Source organism: Rhamphochromis sp. 'chilingali', assembly GCF_963969265.1.
Source record: "Rhamphochromis sp. 'chilingali' genome assembly, chromosome: 20".
Taxonomy (NCBI): Eukaryota; Metazoa; Chordata; class Actinopteri; order Cichliformes; family Cichlidae; genus Rhamphochromis; species Rhamphochromis sp. 'chilingali'.
This window is the reverse complement of record NC_137947.1, coordinates 1,620,100-1,647,335: the sequence shown is the minus strand read 5'-3', so window position 1 is coordinate 1,647,335 and position 27,236 is coordinate 1,620,100. Positions and strand designations below refer to the sequence as shown.

General features: G+C 43.2%; 1 protein-coding gene across 3 annotated transcripts in view; it reads right to left on the bottom strand.

Annotated features, from left to right (window-relative positions):
• birc6 (baculoviral IAP repeat containing 6) overlaps nucleotides 1–27,236 on the bottom strand; it is a 132,225-nt gene that overhangs the window by 69,705 nt on the left and 35,284 nt on the right. Inside the window, exons 11-43 of one of the 3 annotated variants that reach the window (XM_080869824.1) lie at nucleotides 21,983–22,132; nucleotides 21,670–21,895; nucleotides 20,495–20,655; nucleotides 20,184–20,315; nucleotides 19,883–20,014; nucleotides 19,308–19,474; nucleotides 18,798–18,931; nucleotides 18,500–18,661; nucleotides 18,245–18,376; nucleotides 17,749–17,846; nucleotides 17,501–17,648; nucleotides 17,255–17,388; nucleotides 16,263–16,409; nucleotides 15,991–16,178; nucleotides 15,084–15,395; nucleotides 14,809–14,908; nucleotides 14,390–14,604; nucleotides 14,045–14,253; nucleotides 11,327–11,679; nucleotides 10,983–11,202; nucleotides 7,883–8,019; nucleotides 7,536–7,673; nucleotides 6,541–6,668; nucleotides 6,204–6,335; nucleotides 5,740–5,955; nucleotides 5,461–5,644; nucleotides 4,657–4,860; nucleotides 4,073–4,206; nucleotides 3,268–3,421; nucleotides 3,037–3,153; nucleotides 2,768–2,928; nucleotides 2,197–2,323; nucleotides 1,983–2,093 (exon numbers count right to left, since the gene is read on the bottom strand). In XM_080869824.1, coding sequence (XP_080725950.1) covers nucleotides 1,983–2,093; nucleotides 2,197–2,323; nucleotides 2,768–2,928; nucleotides 3,037–3,153; nucleotides 3,268–3,421; nucleotides 4,073–4,206; nucleotides 4,657–4,860; nucleotides 5,461–5,644; nucleotides 5,740–5,955; nucleotides 6,204–6,335; nucleotides 6,541–6,668; nucleotides 7,536–7,673; nucleotides 7,883–8,019; nucleotides 10,983–11,202; nucleotides 11,327–11,679; nucleotides 14,045–14,253; nucleotides 14,390–14,604; nucleotides 14,809–14,908; nucleotides 15,084–15,395; nucleotides 15,991–16,178; nucleotides 16,263–16,409; nucleotides 17,255–17,388; nucleotides 17,501–17,648; nucleotides 17,749–17,846; nucleotides 18,245–18,376; nucleotides 18,500–18,661; nucleotides 18,798–18,931; nucleotides 19,308–19,474; nucleotides 19,883–20,014; nucleotides 20,184–20,315; nucleotides 20,495–20,655; nucleotides 21,670–21,895; nucleotides 21,983–22,132 — 5,463 coding nt within the window. The remainder of the gene's footprint in view (nucleotides 1–1,982; nucleotides 2,094–2,196; nucleotides 2,324–2,767; nucleotides 2,929–3,036; nucleotides 3,154–3,267; nucleotides 3,422–4,072; nucleotides 4,207–4,656; nucleotides 4,861–5,460; nucleotides 5,645–5,739; nucleotides 5,956–6,203; nucleotides 6,336–6,540; nucleotides 6,669–7,535; nucleotides 7,674–7,882; nucleotides 8,020–10,982; nucleotides 11,203–11,326; nucleotides 11,680–14,044; nucleotides 14,254–14,389; nucleotides 14,605–14,808; nucleotides 14,909–15,083; nucleotides 15,396–15,990; nucleotides 16,179–16,262; nucleotides 16,410–17,254; nucleotides 17,389–17,500; nucleotides 17,649–17,748; nucleotides 17,847–18,244; nucleotides 18,377–18,499; nucleotides 18,662–18,797; nucleotides 18,932–19,307; nucleotides 19,475–19,882; nucleotides 20,015–20,183; nucleotides 20,316–20,494; nucleotides 20,656–21,669; nucleotides 21,896–21,982; nucleotides 22,133–27,236) is intronic. The other 2 variants (XM_080869826.1, XM_080869825.1) reach the window with 2 other exon arrangements.

Sequence of the window (27,236 nt, the reverse complement as noted above, 5' to 3'; positions counted from 1 at the left end):
GTCTTACTCAAATGATAGAGAGTCACAGGTATTTAATCCCTAGTGAGCTGTTCCCTTTGACATAGTCCTGAGGGTCACTGACCCACTTTTGATCATGCGAGTCAACACATTAGAGCCAAGATGTTAAAAAAACAAAAAACAAAAAAAAAACGACAAGGGATAGCAAGACTCCATTGCATGCAGGTGGCTGATAGCCGTTGTTGTAAGCCACCTACAATGCAATGGTTCAACAAGGATCATGTTAAGATGTATGTAACCTACTGCGCAAGTGTCGGGGGCATGGCTACGCGCAGGCATGAATGGGGGAGTAGAAGTTTAGAGGGTTGGCTTTTCGGTGGTGGTGCAAAGGAAGGTGACCATTTAAGTTGGAGTTTGAATGTCAACTGTGAGATTATTGGACTAACAGTCATTCACAGTGGACGGCCCCAACGGTTGTGGGACTATTAAGCCACCAGGAATGGCTCGGCAGGAGGTGGACTGACTAAGCCAGCCACTTCCACACCATTCAGCGCCACATACTGTCTATAGCAGGACACAGTGACACAGGTAGACAGTTGCTTGAGCGAACCGTGTCATTAAAATCTGGGAATATGGGTAGGCAGCTTTTGACCATTGTTGGCTCTGAGGGAAAACGCCTGTGAATCATTCCACTTTCTGAGGTGGATGCAGAAAACAGGAAACATGTTGTCATGGCTGGTACAGCTCATCCTCTAACATACCATGCATATTCAGGCCGATGCCCAGCATGTCATCCTGCTGAGTGGTTAACTCAGACTGAGGTTGGCCAGTGCTCTTGCACAGTTCGTCTCTCACTTGGGAAACTCATCAACATACATCATGTGGTCATCTATTTGCTGGGGCATCGACTGGCATCAATTGCTTAATCTGATATCATCTGACTCAGATGAAGCATGTTCCCTAAATTTGGAGAGGAGAGGGTCAATCCATGTTATAGCCATCTTTCAAGCAGTTTATCCACAAACGTCACCCATCTTTTCAGAACCAAATGTGGGACATGGCGGCAAAAGTCACAAACTATGGGCTCAGCCAATCCACCCTAGTGTGGACAATCCCCAGGCAAACAGGGTACACCTTATCATGGAAAGTGAAACCACACACCTGAGGAAAGGGGTGAACACAACATTTTTGCTTTGCTTGCTTGGATTTGATACTCATATCAAAACGCAAAGCAAGAAACAATGCTCAGGAAACCTTCAACATTAGTGCTGCTGAAGGAGCCCACATTCCAACCGGGCAGTGATGGCTAACAACAATGAAGGCTACCTTAAAGTTGGTAGACAACAGCGCTAACTAACAGTAGCTAGCTAGCCCGACTCAGCAGAGGTGTTGTTACCGTGATGAAGAGTGTACAAACTGAGGAATGACTGTGATAGGACTATAGATGTCCAAGAGGGTCGCACATATGTCATTACAGGTCACCTGCCTTGAACGTGTCAACAGAGTTGTCTTAAGCCAGGACATGTGTGGGGTTGATATGTGCTGAACGAGTGAAATGACTGAAAAGAAACGCGGGTGCACTATAAAAAGGTGGATTAGTTTGGATTTTTTAACATTTTTTCATAAACATGAAAACAGAAACATACAAGAATGCTTAAACGGGGGCGACCGTTGTTCAGGTGGTTGGGAAGCTCATCTGTAACCGGAAGGTTGCCGGTTCGATCCACCTCTGTCCTGGTTGTTGTGTCCTTGGGCAAGACACTTTACCCTACCGCCTACTGGTGTTGGCCAGAGGGGCCGATGGTGCGATATGGCTACAACTGTGGTCTGCCTGGACCAGTGTGTGAATGTGAGAGTGAACGAATAGTGGAATTGCACAGCGCTTTGGGTGCCTAGAAAAGCACTATATAAATGCAATCCATTATTAAACAACTTTCTCAATGATACCCCTTGCAGAGTCATTTGAAAATAATGTGAAAAGAAAATCCACTGGTAAACAAACCAGTGAAGAGCCGAGTACTGACCGCAAGCTGGCATATTAGTCATCAGAGTGAGAGAGTGCAGAACCAGACACCATGTTCTCAGGGAAGTGTTGGGGTACCACGCCAGCACGGTTAGGAAACTGCTGATGGATGCTGAACACAGACACAAACACAAAAAAGAACAATATAAAGCAATGTAACCATATATAAACTCCATACAGCTCCAAATTAGAGAGCGGAGTAGAAAAGCCCTAACCTTGGTTGAGCGGGATGGTGGGCACTCGGCTGGCATTGAACAGAAAGATGTCAGACCCGCTCTCCTCGCTGCCCCCAGAACAAGTGTTCAGACTGAGCGTTAGCCAGAGCTGCAGCAGGGATTCCAGCTGAGAGTGGAGAAAATAACATTTAGTGTCTGTGGGTGTTCCCTTACTCTTCTTTATCGAAGTCATACATACAAAATTCTGCAGTGGTCACCACTTATATTTAAAAATAAGTCCTTTCAGAAGAGTCCAACCAATAAAATCACTTTTCTGTCAGTACATTCCAGATGTTCAATTTACAAGGTTTAATAAATACAGCACAGTACAGTGTGGTTGTTCAAGTGCAGACATGTTTCAGAAGGGAAAAAAGAGGTTTGTTTAATCTTTTAAGTTACAAGTTAGATATTATACTTCAAATTTACTCTAAAAGAAGTTAAAGTAGAGCATTGGACTAAACAGCAGGTAAGAGTAATTGATCTTGTGGGTCCAATGACTTTGTACTCCTGAGTACTAAGCATCTGAATCAAAGCATCTTAAACTGTGATTCCAGTTAGTGGCTGTTCTGACCTGTACATGGTGGACCAGCAGCATGGAGAAGAGCTTGTTGAAGCAGGCACTCAGAATTGGGATGGATGAGGGCTGGACTATCAGGCTGCTGTTTGGGGGAGAGCCTCCACTATGGAGAGCTCTGAGCAGGGAGTCATCAGTCCCATTGGAAGACTGGCTCACTATAAGCACAACAGAAAATCAGTATCAGACCATCAGCACAAGTCCAACACTGGAACACTGGAAAGAATGTGTGCTTCACTTCACTTTTAAACTGTTACTTCATTTACCTGTGGATGAACTGGAAGTGAGTGCTTGTAGAATGGAGTCCGCTTGTAGAGTTGCCATCATTTTTAGCATCAGCTCAGCCTGCTGCTCCAGGCCCACTTCTAGTCGGGCATCCAGTGCTGTGAAACAGAGGCAGAAGCTCAAAAAGTGGCATGGAAAGAATGCAGAAAATGTGTTCAGGTCCATATTGGAGAAAAAAAAACCCTAAAAGATAAAATTAGGCCTCTCCTCACCCTGTGACACGGACACTGACAGACCCTGCGACCCTGGCTTTTCAGCAACAACTGGAGGTTTGGACACTGGGATACCAACCCCCCCAATGTATGGGTTGTACCCATATGTGCCATAGTCAGCACCCCAGTAGTCATACCACGTGCTGCTGATGGGCTAAAGATGAACATGAGAAAGGGGATGGTAAATGTAAGGAGATCAACTGTCTGCAGACAGAATTCATTTCTACATTTGCTTTTGAATCTTTTTTAGTTTTCCACAGCAAACATAACCTTAATAATTACATCAAGTTCAAAGTAGTCAAATGAAGGCAGAAGAATTACTTTGAAAACGTCATTTGCAATGAGTTCGTTTTCTGTGATGCTTTAGATCACTTAGCTAACAAACACAGCAACATTAGTTTATATCTTAACTGTGATTTTAAGCAAGAGAAAAAAGTCCTTTATTTCAGGTTTAACAACAACATGTTTTTCTGAACATAGGCTACTGCCTGTCTTTCTTTCTGGTATGAGTTTGAGTAAATGAATCACTGCATTTGCTTGCAGCTGGAAAAGGGTGCTGCGAAAACGGCGCTTTTAGTTTTTCTGTTGACTGTTTCTCCTAGCTTCAACCAACATTACTAACAAACTTACTCATGGGCAAATAAATAAATAAATAGCTCTTGTAAAAACGATCTGTGAAAGGCCCAGCCTATCATCGATGGCCAATAAATTAGTCCAATCACCCAACCTTAGTGAGTGTCACTGCATTAATTTCCAGTAGAGACATGACAGAAAGAATGAAAGTAGCTTGTTATCATGCACATACCTTAAACACTTTGGCAGCAAGTGGATCTTTTTCCAAATCAATATCTAAAGGATCAATATCAACATCCATCAGGTCTTGTAGCAAGTCAAAGTCTATGTCTTTATCTTTTTCCAAAGATGACAGAGGTGGAGCACCTTTGGATAGTGAAAACAGCTTTAATATTGCCAAGCACGCACATTACAAAAACATACAAGCAAGAAAATCTCTCACATCTGTAGACAATTTTAACCCCAATCCAGCTAAAACTGTAGTCTTGTATGGGAGTAGTTTTTTTTAGCTAGGTCACTGCATTTAGCCTTGCTGAATATAGTTGCCTGCTCACCCTGTGAGGTAAACTGGCACAAGGAAAAATAAAATACACACTGAAATTGTGCAAAAATTAAAGGCCTAAAACTGGCTGGAACTATGCCTGAACTGCTCACTCCAATTCATAATAGCTACAAATAATAACAACACACTGTGAGAAAAAACAATAAACATGTCACTCAAGTCAGTGTAAGTGTGTGTGTGTGTGTGTGTGTGTGTGTGGGGGGGGGGGGGGGGGGGGGGGGGGGGGGGGGTGTTATAGAGGGCTACCCACGCACTTTGGAATACTGAGGAGGTCCCGGTAGTACCTGCGATGATATCAGGCACAAGGGCCTCGTCAATGCTCTCTACCAGGGGGATGGGTGCTGGCTGGGACAGCGAGTCCTCCGAATCTGCTCCCGCAGAGGAGGACGATGTCCCGGCTTCCTCACACACCACCACCTCATCCATGACATCTAGAGAGCCTGGAGACAGCAGTTCACCTGAGAAGAATACATGTTCAAGTACACCAGACATGCACCGACTTAATGAAGATGAAGTTGTTAAAGGACACCAAACATGAAACAGAAAATCTGAATAACAAGTCTAATTTTTACATCAATAACAATAAGAAAATTTACAATCCATGTGCTTAATGTGCCTCATTATATTCTATATTATTGCTTTGATAAAAGCTTGTGAAATGTGCTCTGTAAACATTGTACAACCACACCAGTGGCTCTGTGAAAATGGTACTATGTCAAAACTAAAGTAAAAAAATGTTACAGTTGGAAAAAGTTAGAGACAAAAAAAGAAAAGGACCCTGTTGAAACAAATATGTGCACCAAAGTCTGCACACCACGTTTTTTGCTCAAGCTAATGTGAGAACATACAAATATAATTCCCCAACTTTCAAAGAGATTAAAAAAACAACAACAATTGGTACAATAATCTGCTCTAAAGCCAAATTGAAACTCCAGCAACAACAATGTGCCAAACTAAATGTTCAGCTTCACACAAGATTTAATATGTCACCCGCTCGCCTCACAAACAGTGCGTTTTAATCAGATTCAAACAAATGTAACGCTAAGCTGAAAACACACCAGCCAGGATGTCCTGTAGCATACACGTGAGGGAATATTGTGCCCAGGCGCCTCCCCAGGAGATGTCCCCCCGGTTAAAATCCGTTCCCACAAGCAAGAGAAGCAGGCGTTCTAGCTGCTGCTCAGACACCACTTCGCACAAGTGGATTGTGGGCCTTGTGGCGTTGGCTATCCTAGCCAGGACCTAAACAAATAAGATAAATATTTGTAGTTTTAGACTGTCAAATTTGTGTATATATATTCCCAGTGTTAGATTAACTCCCAGTGTTAGATAAATACTTTGCAGACAAAGAGCAGCAGATCAGCATGGCAGGTGAAATCCATGGAGAGGAGAAAGAGGGCCAGCTTCTGCACCACAGAGATACAGCGTTCATGAGATAAAGTGAAGGGCAGAGGTTCTACTTCTGGGGCTTCTTTGGCTGTTGTGGACTCTGTATCCAATGTGGAACGGGGCCATTCAGCTGTCCGCCGCAGACGGATCAGGTCTTTAAAGTGCTGAAAAAGGAAAAAATTAACAAGTTGTAGTATTGAAAATTAATCTCCGTGATGCACAGAATTGGGATGAGACAAAAGGGTGATATTCACAGGTGGAGTAGGTACTGGAACAGGAGAACAGGAGGTTTGCCCTCAGCAAGCTACTGAAATAATCACTGACTAATCAACTAATCAAAGAAGAAATGGCAGATTTAGTTGCAGCCCTCCTTCACAGCCTAATCTTTTTGAGTGTGTGGTGAGCTGCTCACCTTGGATGTAGCTTGTTTCAGCTTGGCTTGTTCCACCAACAGTTTGTAGGAGGAGCCTTTGTTGCTCTGGATCTTCTCCTTCTCGATCTGCTCCACCAGAGCCTTCTGTTTTGCTTTCAATAGATTTAGCTGCTGCAATGAAAAGGCCACAATAAGTTTATGTACTGTAAAAGTATCACTCCAGAAATATCTACTTGTTGGATGCATTCCAATATAGGAAACAATCCCTAACCTGATTCTAACAAATGCAAATTTCAAATCAAGTTTTAATTAACCACTTAAAAATTGAGAAAAACAAATATGAAGGTGTGCTGCTTTTGAAATGGGACACATTTACCTGCTTGTGATGGACAAGTTGCTTACGGATTTTGCGTGAGTACAGGCGATCCAGGCTGCTGCTGCCTTTGGCTGACCTGCTGGAGTTCTGAGACTGGAGGCTGTTATTTATGAAACTCCACTGAATACCTGCAGGACAAAAAAATACAGCACATTAATGAAGGTAACACAAGACTGACAAACAACTAAGGAGTATGACGTACAATCAAACAGCTTAATTCCAAATGATTTAGCTGAGTTTGAGGACTGCGACAAACATCTTTAGCATACAGTGCAGTTTGATTGTAACCATTTCCAATCATATGTAAAAGATGTATGTTTGCATTGATGTCATTTAATGTGCAGCTGAGTTAGCAAGATCTTGTTAATCATCATCCATTTGAAGCATAAGCATCAAAGATTTATGGATTTGAGACTTTTTTCAACAAAGTCCAACCACTAAGTAAAGAGTAAAAATCCTGACCACTTTTTCTCTTTAGTTATTCAGATACCATCTTTCTACCTATATTTAGGAACTACCTTAATAAGCAGACATTGCTAAATGTTTAACCATAATTTTGTTTTGTGCTCTCTTGCAGTTGTAGACTTCTAAATTGGAGAATGAAAAAAAAAAAGCAATTGCATTGTGTCATCTAATTGCGTAGTGAGTAAAAATGTTGATATTCTGCCAACCACTTCATGCAAGCGTTGTCTGAGCCTTTTATATGTGCAATATTTTATATTCTATTTATATCTATTCAGTTCCTCACTGAGTTGATATTCATAAAGATTACTATTAAGCTTCTGCTGTTTGGTAATTGATACCCTTTCAAAGCTATCAATGAATTAACAGCAAAACTGCAATCAGCAACTGGTCAGTGACAATCAACATCTGTTTATGTTTTGTTTCAATTTCACAATTTCCAGTGCCTATAGATTAAAAAAAGAAAAAGAAAATTTAAAAAAAACAAAAAACATTTACACATATCAGGGAAATGTAGAATGCAGGTATTTTACCTGTTACAGGTCTTTCCCGCTCTTTCCCTCCCAGGTGCTTCTTCCCTCCTGAGGCCTCATCTTCGATACTTGCTACATAGTCCAACAGTCTGGAGACCAACATCACTACCCAGCTGATCATGGGAATATCCAAAACACCTGTTTAATTTTTACAAAAACAAACAAACAAAAAATCAACTTCATTTCAAACACACTCTTGTATCCCACTTTTGAACAAACCAGTCTGTTTAAAAATAAATAAATCTGACTACATAATAATTAACACTGACTTTAACTCTATCTGTAACTTCTACTAACTCAAGTTAACATATCAGGTGCTGCAAAGACGCTATTCTCAGTTGCTTTACCTTCAGTTCTGCGCTGAGCGGCAGCTTGTGGCTGCTGCAGTGGAGACAGGAGGCTGTCCAGGAGATTCAGAAGGCCTTCCAAAACACCGCTGTTACTTAGGGATCTTTGGCCAATGCATGACAGGAGCATGAATACCCTAACATGAATACAGATTAAGCATACTGCAGTTAGTATCCACAGCATCCATAAGACCTGAAAGCTAAGTTTGATGTCTCCAGAAGAACAAGCCAAACGACGTGCTACATAATTTGTGCTTCTGCATCTCCATGTATGAGTAGACAAATCTAAGCAGCCAAAAGACTGAGAGGGCACTTTACTGTGTTGCAGTGAAATACTTTTGCAGTTTTTAGACTTGCCTCAGCATAGTAACCAGAGAAAAGGCAACACTAAAAGCCAAGCATCTATGATCCAAGCTGTGACAATAAATGACATGAAAATTAAGTACAATTCCCTTTAAAAACAAAATACACCTACAAGCATAATAACATGGCTGGAAGAGTTACATGTTCAGGATATGCATGGCTTCATGATAGTCTTTGGTGTATTCCATATTCTTTGCAGTTTGTGCCCTGATGTTGATTGTTTTGAGTGTTCTCTGTTTGTTCACATAGCCATGCAAGTCTTTGTGAGACTGTTCATTGCTTGTATAAATTATTTGATGGCGAACTTCTTACTGGTCCCCATCATCATGTGCGACTCCCTATTGGATATTGTTAGTCTCTGTGCTTCAGGAGCCGAAGTTAGAACTAAACATCAGCTAGTTTGTGGATTTGTTTATTTTAAACAAACAAACAAAAACAAAAAACAAACCCTAAGGTTATGTGTATAACCCCAGTTCTCTGAGTAGCATAGTACAGTGAGTGTCTCACTATGAGAAGGCCTCCTGTGTGACCTCATCAGAAGCTCAAATACCTTTACGTCTTTACAGGCTGGCTAAGTGACGCCCATGTCATGAGGGGCTAGTGCCTCAGATGTCATTCAAAGCAAGTCCACCTCTTCCTTGCTTCCATAGAAGGCGGGTGGTCTGGTGAAACACTAACTCATGCTACTCAAGAGAACCGGGGTTATATACATAACCTGAAGTTCTCTTTGATAGCATTTGTTTCGTGTCTCACTATAGGAGGAAGACTAACTCCCAGATTGACAGACATGCCTGCTGAGAAGACAACTGTCACCAATAGCACTTCACAGGGGAGAAGCTCCCACCTGGGAAGACAGAGAACTGAATGCACCAGGTTAGGCGCTGTTACATCTAGCCTGTAAAACCTAGCAAATGTGTGAGGTGAGGCCCACCATGCAGCTGCACACACCTCCTGGATAGAAACTCCCTTAAAGAGAGCCCATGAGGTTGCCAGACCTCTAGTGGGGCAAGAGGCTGAAGACCCCTGCTAGTGAAGGCCAGGGCAATTGCTCCTACTATCCAATAGGAAAGGCGCTGTTTATACACAGGATTTCCCATATGTGGGAATCTGAGGTGAAAGGCGTGGGTAAAAGGCCAGCAGTTCTACAGAGGAACATGTGCCAAGAACCTTTGGGATAAAGGCAAGGTTGACCTTCATATAGAGTTGTCTTCAAGGACAGAAATGTTAACTCAAACCTGTTCCAGGGATTCAAAAGGGAAACAAGAGAATGCAGCTCTAAGCACCACTTTTCAAACACACGCCACGCTCTAGAACAGTGACTAGCGTCGATAACACTGTGGGGAAGCCCCACAGTGTTCAGGTTAAACTACTCACATAGAGCTAGCCTCTCTAGGTGGGGATGGAATATTTCCCCCCATGCAAGAGACAGGAGGTCTCTGCGCAGCAGCTGAAAAATCTCCACCAGCCAGTGCTTCCCTGGGCAGTGTGGGGCTATCAGGATGACAACGTGACCATTCTCTCTCGCTCTGGGCAGAGTTGGAGAAATGAGGGCATAGAGGAGGGTTCTTGGAGATTGTGAGCCACAGCATCCATCCCCAGTGGAGCTTTCTAATCGTGCAGGGGGGAAAAAACAAAACAAAACAAAAAAAAAAAAAAACGGGACACTGAGCATTCTCCAAGTCCACAGTCGCCTGATCGAATTGCAGCCAGATCTGCTTCACCACCTCGGGTGAAGCTTCCAGTCTCCACACAGTGAGTTGCCCCTAGAGAGAAGATCTGCTCCAAAGTTCAAGATCCATGGCATGCGAGTTGCTCTCAGAGACAGCAGGTGAACACTGCTCCAGACCATCAGTCTGTGTGCCAGTGTGTGTAACTTGGGGCACTGTCTGTTGATGTAGGCCACAAATGTGGAATTGTCCGATCTCAATGAAACATGATGACCTCTATGCCAAGGCAGAAAATGTTTTAGCGACAGGTGAACTGCCAGCAGTTCCAGACAGTTTATGTGGGTAGAGTACATGTGAGAGCCCCATCCCTCATTCACTGCTCTGCCTTTGTTAGTGCCACCCTAGCCAACCACATACCACATGTTGCCATATACTTTTTTGATTGGTCAACATGGTACACTTTAACACCAATAGGGAAGGGGTGTTTTTTTTCTTTTCCTTTCTTTTTGCTCTGCAAGCGGAGAATTCTTGCTATAGCACTGTAGTTAGAAAACACTGTTTCTACCATTTCTTCCAGGAGTAAATACCACTGTTTTATTCAGAAAAATACACCGCATGTATTTTTTATCATAACTCTGGGTTTACATGGCCGATCAACAATTATAAATTCATATACAGTCCACACATCCACACTTTTGAAATGAAGAATCTGGGTCGTTGCATCTTGTTGCTGTGTCATCTTAAATTGGTCATGTGATTTGGACGTGCCAGCGTATCCATCGACTGCAGAGGGTTAAACAACTCTATGGTGGGAGAGGTTGGTTTTGATTTGGTTTATGTTTCCTTTCCTTTCCTTTCCTTCCTTCTTTTTTTTTTTAACCGTTCATTAGAAGTCAACATTTTGATACAAACCAATGTGTAATGTCATGATTAGATTTTCCTGTGGGACTGAAAAATTATTTTATTTTTCATTAAAAACCCTACCTTTTTTCATTATTTATTATTATTATTTATTGAATTTCACATTAATCTAAAATGTTGTGACTATATGGAATCTGATAGTTCTTTACCTGTCCTGGGGAAAGATGAGCAGCTGTTCAGAGTTGTAGAGCTCCTGCAGTACATTAGAGAGGAACTGGCCCCACCAGCGCTCGCCTCCACAAAGCTGCACCAGCAGCAGGCCGGCATGAAGTCGGATCTTGGGCGTCCCACTGATGCAAAGATGTTTGAAGAGCTCCTCACAGGCCTTGGCATGGAATGTGCTCTGGAGCACCGAGGGGACAGAATGGCCTAAAAATACCCATAAAAATGAATCAATCATGTGTAACAGCGTTTCAATCCACACGTTACTAACAAAGTCATCTGTGAAATGTACAACTTCACTAAAAAGCAGATCCAGCAGAGTTCAGCTCACCATTATTAGAATGCAGCAGGCTGAGCAGTGTGTCCAGCAAGTAGCGGATGATGGTTCTCAGTTGCTCTGTGGAGGAGTTGTGAACTAGCTCCTTTGCTTCCGGAGCCCCAGCTGCTGAGAGTGACTTGCGGCTGGTACCCAGTGATACACGCAACCGCTGAACCGCATGGTGAGCCAGGTTAAGCTGTAGCTGCAGCTGGATGCAGTCCTGGTAGGCTGAGAAAACACGCTGATCTTCCTCAACAACCTTATCTGGTTTTCTTAAGAAGTACTGGGCATTGTTGGCGCTGTTGAGAGGTGGCAGGTCGATGTTCTGCAGAAGAGTCTCTAGCCGATGGCAAGCTAGATTATACCTGGTAAATAAATACAAAATTGGAAAATTCACAACACCACCAAAAAATTTACAAACTTCTTTTGCAGATGGTAAATGGTAAATGGCCTGTATTTATATAGCGCTTTACTAGTCCCTAAGGACCCCAAAGCGCTTTACATATCCAGTCATCCACCCATTCACACACACATTCACACACTGGTGATGGCAAGCTACATTGTAGCCACAGCCACCCTGGGGCGCACTGACAGAGGCGAGGCTGCCGGACACTGGCGCCACCGGGCCCTCTGACCACCACCAGTAGGGAACGGGTGAAGTGTCTTGCCCAAGGACACAACGACCGAGACTATCCAAGCCGGGGCTCGAACCGGCAACCTTCCGATTACAAGGCGAACTCCCAACTCTTGAGCCACGATCGCCCCTCAGATGAAATCACTACATTATTTAAGTTATCCCAGGTGGACCTTTGTCAAAACTGGAAAGGCACCTAAAGAAAGCTCCAGCCGATCCAGGAGAGAAGGACAACCGCTGCCCAAGCGAACCCTGTAGTGATCCCATATGTGTCAGGAGTATCGGAGCAGTTGAGACACATTTTTTCTAAACACCGGGTCTCTGTGGCTTTTAAACCCCAAAACACGCTGCGCCAAAAATTGGTCCACCCCAAGGATCGGGTCCCCCGAGACAAACAGAGTAACATAGTGTACGCTGTTAAGTGCCAGGAGGATTGTCAGGATTTATACATCAGGGAAACCAAACAACCTCTGGCGAAGCGGACGGCACAACACAGAAGAGCTACCTCGTCAGGCTAGTGGACACTCTTTCAAAGATGAGGATGTACACATCCTGGACAGGGAGGAACGCTGGTTTGAGCGCGGAGTCAAGGAGACCATTTACGTGAAAAGGGAAAGACCATCTCTGAATTGAGGAGGGGGCTTAAGGGTACAGCTTTCGCCATCTTACAATGCTATGATTGCAGCCATTCCCCAACTCTGTGAATGGTACTCATGGCCATTGATCAGTGGTCTTTGATCAGTGGGTTTTGGTCAGTGGTTGTTGATCAATGGTCATGAGAATTTGCATATTAAGATTAAGGAACTGACCTCCCAGCCCATTGTTCCTTCAGTGGGCTGGGTTCAGTCATTGTGTAAATGTACTGTTTATAAGATTGGGGAAACCTGCAGTCAGCTGAGACTGAAGAAGTCACTTGGATGAGTGACGAAACGTTTCTCCCACAAAATGCTACGTCCAGATGAGCAGAATCAACTTTTGGATATTTAAGTTCAGTTTTACTAAACATAGTCAGGCCTAATTACTGGCAGACCTGTTGAATCAAGAAACCACTTAAATAGAACCCATCTGACAAATTGAAGCAGACCATGATCTAATGAAACAAAATCACTGATGTCTATCAGTCTGAAAAGGGCTAAAAGCCATTTCTTAAGCCTTGGAACTTCACTGAACCACAGTCAGATCCATTATACACAAATGGAGAAAACTCTGAACAGTGGTGAAGCTGGTGAGGCTGCTCTGCTGCCTCAGCACCTGGAAGACTTGCTGTGGTAAATGGGACCATGAATTCTGCTGTCTGGTTATGATCTCAAGCTGAAGCGTACTCGGGTTTCACAGCAGGACAATGGTCCAAAAGACACCAGCAAGTCCACCTTTGAATGGCTTAAGAAAAACAAAATGAAGACTTTGGAGTGGACTAGTCAGAGTCTTGACCCAGAATTCAATTGAGATTCTGTGGCATGACCTTAAAAGGGGGGTTCATGCTTGAAAATCCTCCAATGTGGCTGAATTACAACTATTCTGCAAAGATGAGTGGGCCAAAATTCCTCCACAGTGCGGTAAAAGACTCTTTGGGAGTTACTGTGAACACCTGATTGCAGCTGTTGCTGCTAGGGTAACCAACCAGCTCCCCTTAATAATAATAAACTTCATTTGGAAACTGAATTTTGTGTTTATTTGTGTTATCATTATCTAATAATTAAGTTTGTTTGATGATCTGAAACCTTGTGATACACGTAGTGATATAAAAAGTGTGATATACAATATACACAAACATTAGGAGATCAGGAAGAGGTCAAACTCTTTTTCACGACATTGTAGTGCTTTATACATGTCTTGTTTAACCATTTCCATCTAGCATTCACACACATTAACACTGTGATAAACACATCGGGAGCAACTTAAGGTTCAGTATCTTGCTCAAAGATATTTGGCATGCAGGCTGGAGTAGCCAGGAATCAACTCACTGACCTTTCAATTAGGAGATGACCTGCTCAACCTCCTGAGCCACAGACACCACCAAATATCTCAAGTCTGTTCAATGAAGCTATAGTCAAACTCAAATGAGGCATCTGTATCTGCTTTACTTCCTGTCTCACCTGCACTGGATGTCCTCCTGCAAAGCCACCATCATGGTCAGGTGTTGATCCACATCTGGCTGACTGGCAGCTTCGCTCTCTCCCCGAAGAGGATCATGCATCAGCTTCAGTTCACTCTCCCAAGGCAGGATATAAGTGTGGCCATAGTAGAAGCCCAGTGGAATCTTAGCACGAGCATTGGTGCTGCCATAGCGCCCAATCACAGTGATCTGAGAATATGAGGCAGCCCACAATAGCAGTATTACATCCATCATTGCGGCAGATTTTTAACTCAACAAAGAAATTTAAAACATCACGTAAGCCAACCCACAACTCTGCCCCAAAGTAAAACAGAGAGAAACAGACCTTCATGAACCTGCAAACAGGTGGTGGCAGCAGGTCATGCAGAATGAGGGAGTGGGTGCTGATGTCTGTGGCCACCACCAGCCTGCGGCCATCCACCTCCTCACCCAGAGTCCAGATGTCTATGGACAGAGAGGCCAGGTCGCCACAGGTGGGGATCAGAGCATCCGTCAGCAAAACAGGACGGCCAAAGTCCAAAGTTACAAAACGGCGAGCTCCTGGGAGGAAAAACATAGCACACTCATGAGCAAGCTCAGTTTATTTTCCACAAATATTTAATTTGACGGTATTTCCTAACGTAATTAGCAACAAATGAAACATGATTAAAACTTTCAGAAAGTTTCAGAATCTTCCAGTCTTAAAATATTGACATTTAAGCACTAGGTTAGGTGGTCAATATGGAATAGTCCTACATGACATACCCGAGTGCATCCGCTCTATGATGATTGACTGATGTGGAGGAGGCTGCAGGAAGTGAGATGCCTGGGAAATGGCCAAAGCCAGACCACTGCCCATTGGGCTCTGAGGCAGAAAGAGAGACATTTCTCATTTTACTGCAAAGCAATCTATCAAGTTAGATAAATCTATCTAGATCTAAAATCATTTGTTGAAAGTGATATATGCAGCAATAGCTATATAAATATCCCAATGACTCAGGGATAAATAGCCACAAAGCATGGAGCTACTTGTTACTAACTGGTTTGGCTTTCTGTGTGTTCTTGTGTGCAGCCAGGTTGACAGGCCCAGGGTCCATCATGGAACCAGGGAACAGGTGAGCCAGCTCAGCACTGAAGGCTGCAGAAACCACCTCATTGGGGGGTGTGAGAGGAGGGGTCATGAAGAGGGGTGTGGTTTTAGGTGTTGGGGGGATGACGTCAGAAGGATGAATGAAAAAGCCTGGCGCGGAGGAAGAGTTTGAAGGCACAGAGTTGTGTATAGGTCCCACGCCTGAGGCAGCAGCTGCTGCTGCTGAGGTGGTCTGATGCAGCTTAGCCTCCAGCTTGGCCTTCTGTTTACAGCATACAAAGAATATTACAGCCACAGGATAAAAACACTAGATTTGTATTAGAGCAACATGGCAAACTTTAGAGAAATCCAAAACTGGAAAAAGCTTTCAGCATTTCTTGTCTTTTAATTTCTTGGATCTCTTCAGTTTTGTGCAAACATTTAGTGTCCAGTCAGAACATGGTTTCCACAGCCATGAACTGTGGTTAGGTTTTTAAACTGTATCAAGTCCTTGCTACAATAATAGCATTTCTCGGTGGAAGAAATTAACAATCTGTAACATTTGGCTTCATATCCTTTATGAACCTTTGAGACTTTTTCTTACATCATCATGTCATAAAGATTTCTGCTAAATAAGTTTTATAACTTGGTCATTTGGTTCTCAGAAACCAGTGCCAAACAAACTCCTATTTCATCACTTCTCTACCTAGTGTGTGATTATTTACTTTTGAACCATTTCTATTCTGTTCTATTCTATTGTGTTCTAATAGCTAGTCTGTCTTAGGGTAAGAAAATGCTAATATGACCGCACTCCTGTCATTGAGTTTTGTTGAGCTCCTGCAGCTTAAACAGGCCAGATAACTGAACTAGTTCTTCACCTGCTGCTGCAGCTTCAGCAGCTGCTGTTGCTTCTCCTGCAGGACCTGCAGCTGCTGCTCTGCTGACACCATAGCATGAGACAACGACTGGAGAGCCACCTGAGCTGCAGAACTCAGAGCCGTAGAAGCTTCTCCAACCGTTCCCGTTGACAGGCCGCCCACTGTTGGGGTCACACCAAATGTACTCACTGGAAACAAAGAATACAACTTCAAGAAAGGACAGTTCCCATACTAAAACCTCAGCTAAAACCAAGCTAAGATCAAATGGTTACCAGTGAACATGCTGGCGTCATCTCGCTCCACCCGTGTGCCATCACTGGTGGAGATACAAGTAAAGTGCAAAGGTTCCACCTCCAAGAGTCCTGTTAATGCTGTGAAGCTGCCTTCTGCTGCTGCACAGCTGCTCACTTTTCCATTCCCTACGAAACATACAACATTCAAAACTAACTGAAAAAAAATATGCTTAACAAGCATTTGAGTTCCTCCTTTCACCCTTAAAACATAATGCTCTTTTTAATTTTTTCCATAAGCACTTGGTCAGAGTGGGAAAGAAAGATTCCCTTTTAACAAGAAGAAACCCCCAGCAGAACTGGCAAATGGAGGAGCAGCCAGTTGCCGTGGCTTGTTGACGGTGACTGGAGAGGGTGCACACACACACACACACACACACCAAAAAACCCCACACTTTTTAGTACAGACCTATTGCAGCTTAACTAAGGGAGGACTCAGGGGCACCTTATTCAGCCTCCTTTCAAGTTACCCTGTGGAATTTTATTTCAACAGAAGTGTCTCCACTTGATGGGCTTCAAGGGTTTCTCAGTTTACTAGCTTGCTTTTTTTTGCATAAAGCTTGACTGGACTCTTTCAGGTCCAGTGAAGGTGCAATTTTGGTGTGTGGATGGGTAGACCCACATAAGTTGCAGCTTCAACAGGAAAGGCCAAATCAGAAGTTGCAAAAAGTCTCACTGAAATCTGACAAGCCAAGACAAGTCTGTAGTTTGAAATGATTTATTATATAGTAGATATTATGAAACTGTTCAGTGTATATTTTGCACACTGTACTTTAAAAAGCCCTGCGAGGTAAAAGATGCTTTGAGTTTTTTTCCCCTCTCAACTAGGTGTCAGAGCAGACTTGGTCATTAAAATGTATTTCATTTTCACATTATAGAGCCTTCTTGTGATAAAGGAGAGCAGTGCTTTAAGATCTGCAAGTTCAGGTCAGTGGTCACAGAAAGAAATTCCTGTGAAGTTTTAGTGCTCATACCTGAGAGTATGTCGGAGAGGTCGATCTCATCAGACTGCACTCCGATGCTGCTGTTGAAGGCATTCTTACATGAGGAACCGCTGACCTCCAAGTCAAAGAGCACTGGGTCAAATGGAGAGCTGTACAGTCCGTACCTGGGAACGAATAGATAAACATCCAAGAAAGGGGGATAAAATAAGGTGACGATAAGATGAGAAAAACGTAATTTATGAACCTAGGGTTTAGACTAAAGAGCTATACAGATACCTGGTCTGCAGCAGGGCCTCCAGTGGTGTGAGGCGGTCCTGCAGCTGTCGAGAGATGGCGGTGAGCAGGGAGGCACAAGCAGTGCTGCAGTCTGCCAGGTCCTCCTCCTTCACGTAATTTAACAACACAAAGTACCAGAACACTGAGCCTGGAAGCCCACAGAAGAAAGAGGAGAGGGTAAAACATCAAGTCTGGACAGTCAAGAAACACAGACAAGGGAGAGTGCTAGATGTTGCTCAATCACTCACCACCAGTTGCTGCTGCAGGCAAGTAAGGCATATTGTCCAGCAGAGCCTTCAGAAGGCTCACGCCAAAACCCTGCTGACTTGGTTCTCCTTTCCCATTACTGTAACAAGAAACAAAACTACGTGCTTGTTATTTTATTTAAGTAAACCTAAAAAACAAAACACAAGATACCAAGAGAGAACACATGTTACATTACAAGAAATTAATAACCCCTAATGTAAGCCTTGACTTGTGGTAGAGCCCTCTCACCCTTAAAAACATAATGTTGGCTGACACCACGCATTCAGCAGAGCACCCATTACTTTCTTTTTATGCCGAATGTGAGAAATTAACTGCACACTCTGTCTCTCTTCCCTTTTCAAATAAGTGGACCTGCCTAACAAACAGCATCTTAGCACTCCATCAGTGAACAAGGCCTCTACCTTATGCGTGTTAAGTTGTAAATTTGCCCAATTGTAAAAGAACTGTCTGCATCTTTGGCTCAAACAGGCTTCTTACCTAATGCAAAGTGCAAGAAAGCGAGCACATTTGTGTGCTATACTCCGGCCAGCCTCAAAGAAACACACCCGTACAATATCGGTAAGCCTCGTCCTGGTTTTCACCTGCAGACTCTCCTTTCCTTCTTTTAGGCTAAAAACAGGACACAAAATGCAATATTCCAATTAGTACAATGTGAACGTGATGGTCATGTATAATCTAGAGCCCTTATGGTAATGCTATCTTATATCTGTATGTCTCCAGGTTGACTTCTACCTGCAAGGTCCATTGGAGAAGACCCCAGCCAGCCAGCACAAGATATCTAGGATGAGGCTCTGGGCATGCTCCGTGGCTGGGTCGCCCTCTGTTCGCCGACACAGTGCATCCAGCAGCTTCTCATGGAAGTCTGGGAACTGCAGCATTGCACAGCGTTGGACCCTGAAAACGACAGAGCAGCAGACACAGACCAGCTAACTTGTAAAAAACCACCACAAAAACCATCTAAGCAAAAATGTATCTGTGTTAAATGTTTAACCTGACCACAGTGCCAGCAGCACCTCAGCAGTTATCTGACCTTTCTTTGGGAATTGACGTCTTCTTGAACCTTCTGATTGTGACTGAAACTTCCTGAAGCAGGTCGCATCCTCGCAGGTTTTCTACTTTCTTTGATGGAGCTGAGGTTTCCGTCTTCACTGCGGAGACTTTCTCCTACACACAAAAATAAAAGGTAGCAAATACATGAATGTGGCTTTGTTTGGCATTTGGTAGTTTCACAAAGTCAAGGGTAGACCAGCTGTTCATTTTTTTTGGAATGTTTTTATCTTGGAAAACAAAATGATTGCAAAAGCAAGACTTTTCATAGTATAAGAATTATTCAATAGTTCACTTTGGACCAATCAAGTTAACATCTTCCGTTTTTTTCTTTATTTAAAAAATAAATAAACTCTCCACTTTCAGTGGAAACAAATGAGCCGACAGCCTCGGTTGACAAAACATATAGAAACATTACTCTAAACGGGCTGTAACTTGATGAAATCCAACACTTATGTGCCATCTGACTGGCTTAGGAACTGTAATTGTGTACCTTAGAAGCCTGAGCCCTTTGAAGGAGGGTTGACAGTGAGTGCGCTTTGGTGCCCTGAGGCTTGGAACTAGGCATTCTCACCACGGGGCGGGGGTTCTCCTCCGTGCCCTTATCACTTACTGCCTTGATGTGAACCAGGAAAGAGCGGTACTTCCCTCCTGCCATGCCTGCAGCAGAGAGGGATCAACAGGACAATTGTAAAACACTGACACACACCTGTGTAGATGAATATGAACTGCAGGCTATGATCAGGAAGTCATTTCACATCTAACAGTCAGCATTATAACCATCTCACTGAATTGTTTATGTCACGACGATCTAGGAGTTTGACCATGAATTTCCAAATAAAGGGCTTCCAAAGTAGTTTGGAATACTGGTTTGACAAATTAACTTTATTGTCATCATTCCTATATTTACATCAACTTGAAATGAACTGTGTGTTTGGCAGTCTTGATGATCACCAATGCCACTGGAGAAACAAATATTAATTCTAAACCAGTACGAGATTCAGGTGGCTATAGAAACTGCTTTAGTCTGATAGCCAGGTCTTAATTTTCAGTATATGTGTTTATTACCTTTTACCAGCTTGGGGCTAGTGAGGCTGAGCATACCAGCATGGCCAGAGAGGTCTAGCCCACTGGCCAGCCATACTGGACCACACAGGATGTCCTCCTTGTGGTCTTCCAGGAATGGACACAACATGGAGCCTGCAATAAGCATATGAAACCACAATTTTATGTTTACATACAGTTTATTTACAAAAAGAAAGAAATAATTTCAAAGTCGAATCATCATCTGAAATGAAAGGTTCTAGGTGAGTGATCATCTGCAGGGCAAATAAGTGTTTATAAATTCAAACTGCCTAAAATGTTTGACCTGATGTCTCCTCTATGTCCATGAACTGGATGTCCTCTGTGAAGTCTTGCATTACAGGTTGGCCATTTCTCTCTCCATTTGCATGAAGGACATTGGAAAGAGGGAACGAGATCTGCCTGTCCACAGCTGTTTCTGTTGAAGCGATAAGGAGTAATACTGAGATGTATAAAGTCAGTTCTATCTAGTAAGAATAAAATACATACTAACTGAATGAGAAATGATGAAAACTTCCCCCCCAAAAGAAAGCTGCTTTAATCTGAAACACTGCTGGTTAAAAGCAATCATTAATTGTATAAAAACAATGTCCTCACCACTGACTTTGCCCAGCCCAGGTGCTTTGTTTTTAAGCAGAGTGACCTGGATCTGAGGAATGTTGACGATGTTGGCATTCAAGACAAACTTAAAGTCCACATGGCCCACCATGCAGGCCTTGGGCAGCACCAGTTCAAACACATGCTCATCCCAGCTAGAGCTGAAGACAGAACAGAGGTCATCATTATTAAAGAAAGTATTCCTACACGATCACATTATCAACCATTTCAAATATTAAGCATGTCAAGCTACACACAGACTCGTGAGCATACCAGTTGATGGTGAAATGTCTGTAACTCCAGTAGATGAGGAAAGTATGATCAAGATTTCAGATACAAAACAGAAACCAAAAGTAGAATTTGCTGCTCTAGAACTGTTGATTATAGCTGAGATTCAAGTACATATGATTCAAAACATGAGTTATGTCTAAGTGTGACTGGAACATGTGCGAAGACCTGACTAGCAAGCAAGACTGACAACTGTTTTGATACATTAGCAGCAGATTCATAAATAAATATTCAAAATGTTGGTTATCAACTGGGAGATGTGTTACTGATACCCGGAACACAGACTGGTGACAACGAGTTGATCCGTACATGTCATTTCTATACGGTTTTGGATTTTCTACCCTGCGTGTCAGCTGGAGTGTACCTGTTGCTAGTGGGCTAGCATACTAAAGCTAAGGGTAAGAGCAAAGGATCTGATGATTTTACACCAACAGCTTCTTTTTTCTGTACATTTTTTTTACTTTAGCACAAACTCAAGTTGACTAAAATTAAAAAGCTTAGCTCGTTAATGCTTTCCCTGTCTGCTTCTCTTGCTCAATCTAACAGTTATCTAAGAGACTAAACTTGGCTCAAATGTTTGCTCCACCTCTCTTGTCTGCTCACTATGTGAGAGGTCCATTTACACTGACATTAAAAGCAGGGAAGGGAGAAACCAGTACAACAGCACTAGTCGGTACTTAATACATACAAAAAAAGTTAGTATTTTGTTATCTTTGTTGGCAACAGGCAAAGATTTCAAGGAAGAGTGATTCTTAAAGAAAAATCTCCTCACAAACCTGTGGGACTGCGTTTTCTCCTGCAGTCTTTCACTTGTTAGGCAAATTTGCATCCCTACACTATAAAGCCACTAGCTCAGACATAACAGTACAGATAATTAAAACTGCTACCTGTCACTTTGAAGTTTCCAAGTACGTGTGTGCTGGGCTGCATCTCCATGGTGCTGCTGATGAAGGTGCTGTGGGTGGCGTCGCTGTTGTTGCTCCTGCTGCACCTCCACCCAGCACGGGGGAACTGTGGCTGAGAAGCGTGGGGTCAAAGTCTCAAAGCGTGTCAGCTCTACCAGGGACATCAGAATCTCTGTGGTCAGTGGTTGATCTACCAGTAGGTCCACTCCTAAACAAAGGCCAGAACACTTTTTAAGTTACGCATCAAAACTGATGTAGTGAATTACTGACTCAATGTGTCTAGAGACAGGTCTACCTGTAATCCCGGGGCTAGAAGGGTTAGAGGAGGGTTTGGCCCCCTCAAGCAGCAGTTCAGCCCCTTTAGAAAGGGGGCCATCAATAAACATGTCTCCGTCATCTACATCTTCACACACACCTCCAATTTGAAGGAAATGAAGTTCTCCACCTTCAGGAGAGCAGAAACAAAAAAAACATTAGAAAAAGATACTCTAAAAAGAACCTCCAGTTTTTCAGAAATATTAATCCTTATTCAGGAGATTTTATGTTGTTTCATATAATAAATTCATATTAAATTATTGTTATTTTGTTCTAATAATAAATAAATATAGACACTGGTAGTAATTTCACAGTGAAATTGTTCAGACAAAAAAATTCGAAGAACTTCTAAGAAAATTCTAACTGTCATTTAGCAATTTGAAAATTGTCTTAAATAATATGAAAAGGAAACAAAATGGTCTAATTTTTGTCCTGGTAATGCTTCAACTTTTTCATAACATTATGAAAGGCCACATAAGACGACCTTCTGCTCTCAGACAAACGCCTCTGGTTGTGAGCACATAACCCTAAACCACCAGCAACTCAACCTTCTATTTCCAAGGGGCAGCCAATCAGCAAGTAGATCTTAAAGGATGGACCTTCAAGGGTAAACAGATAAAACAGCTTGCTTCATCCTTTGTTATTATTATGCAAAATGTGTTTAAGTGGCATAAAGATTAAATAAGTTGTTTTTCAATTAAACTCATGGAAGGAATGGTGTCTCAGGTCATTATGGATCACTGAAATCAATCTCGGACACCTATGATCATTAGTTTGCCAGGTGAGCCCAGTTAAAGGAAAAACTACTAAAGAAGGATGTTCCACATTATTAAGCAGACCAGCATTTTCAAGCAATATGGGAAAGAAAAAGGATCTCTCTGCTGCTAAAAAAGTGAAATAGTTGAATGCCTTGGACACGTTAATGTTCATGTAACGTTAGATATTTCACAAAAACATAAGCGTAATCACTATGATGTTAGGAGATTTGTGGCTGAATCAGAGCACACATGGGTTCATGCAGATAAAGGTACAATGAGGAAGGTTTCTGCCAGGCAAATACATCAGATTAAGAGAGCAGCTGCTAAAAGGCCATTACAAAGCAGCAAACAGATATTTTTGAAGCTGCTGCCGCCTCTGGAGCCCCGCAAAAGTCAAGGTGTAGGATCCTCCAGAGACTTGTGAGTTGTGCATAAATCTTCTATTTGGTCAACCCTAACCAATGCTCACAAGCAGAAATGGCTGCAGTGGGGCCCAGAACTACATGAAGACTAGTTTTCAAACAGTCTTGTTCACTGATGGGTGCAGTGCAACCCTGGGTGGTCCAGATGAATGGAGTCGTGGATGGTTGGTGGACAGCCACCATGTCCCAACAAGGCTGCAACATCAGCAAGGATGTGGTGAAGTCATGTTTTGGGTCGGAATCACGAGGAGAGAGCTGGTTGGCCCTTTAGGGTCCCTGAAGGTGTGAAAATGACCTCTGCAAAGTATGTAGAGTTTCTGACTGACCACTTTCTTCCATGGTAGAAAAAGAAGAACCGTGCTTTCCGCAACAAAATCATCCTCATGCAAGACAATGCACCATCTCATGCTGCAAGGAATACCTCTGCATCATTGACTGCTATCAGCCTAAAAGGAGAGAAACTCATGGTGTGGCCCCCATCCTCCTCTAACCGCAATCCTATTGAGAACCTTTGAGGCATTCTCAAGCAAAAAACTATGAGGGTGAGAGGCAGTTCACATCCAAACAGCAGCTCTGGGAGGCTATTCTGACATCCTGCGACGACATTCAAATAGAAACTCTCCAAAAACTCACAAGTTTCATGGATGCAAGAACTGTGAAACTGCTATCAAATAAGGGTTCCTATGTTAATATGTAACTTGCCCTGTTAAGATGTTTTTGATTAAAAAAAAAACTTGATTTCTCTAAATATGAACTCCTAATGCTGCAGATTCAACAAATGACCATTTTCAATTCTCTACAATCTTTAAAGTGTTTTGAAACTGTGTGCTTAATAATATGGAACAGTGCATTTTAAGTTTTTTATTTTTGAAAAACATACCGTTCTCATTGGGAGGTTTGTTCAGTAACATTTGAATTACACTAATGGTTGATGACTCAAAAATTATGCTGACTGTCATTTGAATTGACTATTTCAGAAAATCAGAGAAAAATATCATTAGCAAAATAATTTGGAAGACAGTGTACTTATATATATTTTCAAGAACAAGGTCTATGTGCACAACTGTAATGACTACGGGGGGATAAGGGATAAGGAGCTACATCATGAAGAAATAATCATAACTTGCATCTCTCAGGGAGCAAGAACATGAGGGGAAACAGCACCTTTGCATGGTTCTGGCTCATTCTCAGCTAATTCATTAACATACTCCTTGTGGTTAGTCTAGCTCGCTGCAGGTACATTGACAGGTTTCTCCTTGCCTTTGGAGTTGGATGAAGATTACCTGTGAGTCAATCGAGCAATCTGTCTTAAAGATATGAATAGGCATCTTCAGCCAGGACACAGAGGGACATGACATCCCATACTATATTTGCTGCACTGAGTAAGTTCAATGAAAGGGAATTACCTACAACAGATCAACAGTATCTAAAAATCATGTATTTAAGAGATAGGAAAATAAATCAAGATGAGCTGACAGTATAACTGCCTCTTTGTTACACCACCATAACAACCCTCTCAACCCTGCTTCCCCGTGATTTAACACCGCGGGTGTGATTTGCAGATGCCGTGCAGGTGCGTCCATGCGGCACCACAGACCACGCCCCACCACACATACCTACATTCAACACAGAATGGAACACCATGGATTGGCCTACCTACAGATCCTAGACCTCAAATAGTGTGGGATCATCTACATAGACAACAGAACAAAATCAAGCCAACATCCAAAGAAGAGCTTTGGAAAGTACTTCAAGAACCCTGAAGACTACTTAAAGAAATGACAAGAAGGCGTGCCTAAAGAATAAAAGACAACCATACTACAACATACAAATACTGACTTTTAAGCTCTTGAGAATTCTTTTTTATTTTTGTTTCAATAAATCACTGCACCAATGTCCCATTTTCCTTGTAGAATATAACGAAATCATACGTGGCTTAAGACTTTTGCAGTATAGCATTCCATTACACTGTTTAACTTCTTCATGTGTATTCACTGAAGACAAAGGTTTTCACGCAAAGAGCTGGATTTCAACCTAAATCTGTGTTTGCTGGTTCATTAGTCCCACCGTATATATTACACAAGAAAAAGAAAATAAACAAATGCTGGAATCTTTCTAGTCAACAGCTTTTAAACAAACCAATGAGTCACTCGATGACATCTTCCATCATTGTTATGAACACAGTGTTGTTTCACTAGTTATGCAAAATGTCCTTTCATTCAAGAAATAATACTGCATCATGTAGAGAATAAAACATTAAAAAAAATTTATGTTATATTTTTCAAAAATCACAGTCCAATTATTTCATAAAATAATTCAACTACTTAAAATAAAACAAGAGAAACCGAGTAAGGATGTTGGGGTTCTTCCTGGTGGATGAGGAGGTTTCTTCTTTCTTCACTTTAGGGTCAGGGAACGGGTCCTGACTGTCATCTGCGAGTGGCAGTTCAACCTGGAGACTCTGTTGTCCTGCTGGGAGACTTTGATGCTCACGTGGGTAACGACAGCGAGACCTGGAGGGGCGATTAGGAGGAACGGCCTCCCTGATCTGAACCCGAGCGGTGCTTTGTTATTGGACTTCTGTGCAAATCACAATTTGGCGATAACATACACCTTGTTCAAACATAAGAGTGTCCATAAGTGCACATGGCACCAGGACGCTCTAGGCTGCAGATCGATGATTGATTTTTGTAATTGTATCACCATACCTGCGACCATATGTTCTGGACACTCAGGTAAAGAGAGGGGCTGAGCTGTCAGCTGATCACCACCTGGTGTTGAGTTGGATCAGGTGGCAGGGGAGGACGCTGGACAGACCCGGGGCACCTAAACGCGTAGTGAGGGTGTGCTGGGAACGTCTAGCAGAGGCCCCAGTCCGTGAGATCTTCAACACATACCTCCGGCAGAGCTTCAACAGCATTCCGAGGGAGACTGGGGACATTGAGTCCAAATGGACCATGTTCAGCATCTCCATTGCCGAAGCTGCTGCATTGAGCTGCGGCCGCACGGTGGTTGGTGCCTGTCATAGTGGTAACCCCCGAACCAAATGGTGGACACCAGAGGTGAAGCGAGCCACCAGGCTGAAGAAGTCCTATCGGGCTTGGTTAGCCTGTGGGACTCCGGAGGCAGCAGACAGTTATTGACAGGCAAAGCGGAATGCGGCTCGGGCAGTGGCTGAAACAAAAACTCGGGTGTGGGAGGAGTTTGGAGAGGCCATGGAAAAAGTGCACTGCACTGTGTATAGTGCTGGTGGAGCGCTGCTGACATCGACTGAGAAAATTGTCAGGCGGTGGAAGGAATACTTCAAGGACCTCCTTAGTCCCATTGACATGTCTTCCGAGGAGGAAGCAGAGTCTGTGGATGAGGGGGGTGACCCACCAATTTCTGGGGGCGAGGTCACTAAGGCAGTTAAACAAGTCCTTGGTGGCAGAGCCCCTGGTGTGGATGAGGTCCGCCCCGAGTTCCTGAAGGCTCTGGACGTTATAGGGCTGTCCTGGTTGACATGCCTCTACAATGTTGCGTGGAGATCAGGGGCAATAACCCTGGACTGGATGGTGGTCCCCATTTTTAAGAAGGGGGACCGGAGGGTGTGTTCCAACTACAGGGGGATCACACTCCTCAGCCTCCCTGGGAAAGTCTATGCCAGGGTGCTGGAAAGGAGAGTTTGTCCGCTAGTTGAACCTCAGATACAGGAGGAACAATGCGGTTTTCGTCCTGGTCGCGGGACACTGGACCAGCTCTTTATACTCCCTAGGATACTTGGGGGGTGTTTTGTGGACTTTGAGAAGGCATTCGACCGTGTCCCTCAGGGTGTCCTGTGGGAGGTGCTACGGGAGTATGGGGTGTCTGGCCCATTGCTACGGGCCATCCGATCCCTATACAACCGTTGCAAGAGCTTGGTTCGCAATGTCAGCAATAAGTCGGACTCGTTCCCGGTGGGTGATGGGCTCCGCCAGGGCTGCCCTTTGTCACTGATTCTGTTCATAATTTTTATGGACAAGATTTCTAGGCGCAGCCAAGTGGCGGAGGGCATTCACTTTGGTGGCCTCAGAAT